Genomic DNA, 1,770 nt, shown 5'->3' on the forward strand with positions numbered 1-1,770 from the left:
TTTTGCACACATGTCGTACTGCAATTGCAACAACAAGGTTACCGTGTTCGCGGTTCTGTGCGAAGTTTAACGAACGAGAAAAAAGTAAAGCCGTTAAAAGAGCTTTGTCCTAATGCCAAGTTTCCGTTGCAACTTATCGAAGCTGACTTATTAGTCGAAGAAACTTGGCACGCTGCTGTCCAAGATTGTAAGTATGTCATGCATGTTGCATCGCCACTCCCATTAGGGAAGCCTAGAAATGAAGAAGAAGAACTCATTAAACCTGCTGTGAACGGTACATTAAATGTGCTTAAAGCTTGTGCTAAAGCTGGATGTGTGAAACGCGTCGTTATGACAAGCACTGTCGGGGCAATTATAGGAGGTATGAACGGCGAGAATGGACGAGTCTATAATGAAAAGGATTGGGCCGATATTGAAACTACCGAGCCCTATTGTAAGAGTAAAACGCTAGCTGAAAAAGCTGCTTGGGAATTTATAGAAAACTGCTCCGATAATGAGAAATTTGAGTTTTGCACCATCAATCCTTGTGTTACCGTGGGGCCTGTACTACATAATACTCCATTTTTATCCATGCAAACCGCACTGAAATTATTCGATGGGTCTATGCCGGTATTACCTAACTTCAACTTTCCACTGTGTGATGTTCGAGATGTAGCAGCAGCTCATCTTAAAGCTATGATTGTACCTGAAGCTGTTGGCCAGCGTCACATCATCTACAATTCCAATATGTGGTATAAGGATATCTCGCTGCTTTATGTACGGGAATTTGGTCCTTATGGTTATAAATTTCCTACCATGGTCGCTCCTAAATTTGTATTATGGCTTGCAAGTCTTTTCGATCCGACATTGAAATTAATTATACCATTTTTGAATATTACCACTATCTTTGATAACACCCGTATGAAGGAGGTGTTAAATGTTCCACCGCGAGATATTAGTCAAGCAATAATTGATTTAGGCTACTCATTAATTGAGCGAGACGTTGTCAAGAAGACAACCGGTTACACGGGACCGCCGGCTTGTTCAAAACCTGATGACAACCCTACATCATTATAACCTAATTGTGCAGTAACTGATTATTTCAGTGTTTTGTATTATATTTATTTGAAATCATTTAGACAATAATTATTAGCGAGTCTTTTACGATAACTACTACTTAACTACTTTACTCCCATAACATGACACAAAATAGTCGTTCTATACAACGGATTTATAGGATGTATAGTATACGCATGTTGACTACTGTATAAATGCTTGACAATATAATTAAATTGATAAAGCTAAATTTGATGCATTGCGATCATATCGACTTTGTTTAAAGAAATTATACATCGTACGTGCATGGTATGATTTTAATTTAAAGGTCGCTTATTTTGCCAAATAGAATAAGTAGACAAAGATCTGGATTAATAAAATATTAAAAAATTGAACTTTACATTACGATTTGATGGGATAGAAATTTTTTATATCAATAACTCTAGCACTGCAATAAATACTTGCATCTGAACGTAGTCGACAAACCACTCGCTTGCTGAGATAGAATTATTGTAGTTTGTATATAATATAGAATGATTTACAAGTATTAAAACTTAACAGTTTATGCTACAAGCCTCCAACTAGGCAGCAACATTGGTTTCGAATTTAAGGCGCAGCATGATTTAGAAATATATTGCTACTAATTTACTAGCTGTATCGAAGCTTATCTATTAAGTTGGAATTATTTTCAAATGCGAGATCATTGATCCGAATGTGTAGGTTGTGGATAAATAA

General features: G+C 36.5%; 1 protein-coding gene across 1 annotated transcript in view; it reads left to right on the plus strand.

Moving 5' to 3' along the window:
• TRIADDRAFT_61628 (uncharacterized protein) overlaps window positions 1-1,056 on the plus strand; it is a gene marked incomplete at both ends in the record, with an annotated part of 1,630 nt that extends 574 nt beyond the window's left edge. The window contains one exon of the mRNA XM_002117565.1: window positions 38-1,056. Coding sequence (XP_002117601.1) covers window positions 38-1,056 — 1,019 coding nt within the window. The remainder of the gene's footprint in view (window positions 1-37) is intronic.
• Window positions 1,057-1,770: the final 714 nt, after the last annotated feature.

The sequence above is a fragment of the Trichoplax adhaerens genome, genomic scaffold (assembly GCF_000150275.1).
Source record: "Trichoplax adhaerens TRIADscaffold_26 genomic scaffold, whole genome shotgun sequence".
NCBI lineage: Eukaryota > Metazoa > Placozoa > Uniplacotomia > Trichoplacea > Trichoplacidae > Trichoplax > Trichoplax adhaerens.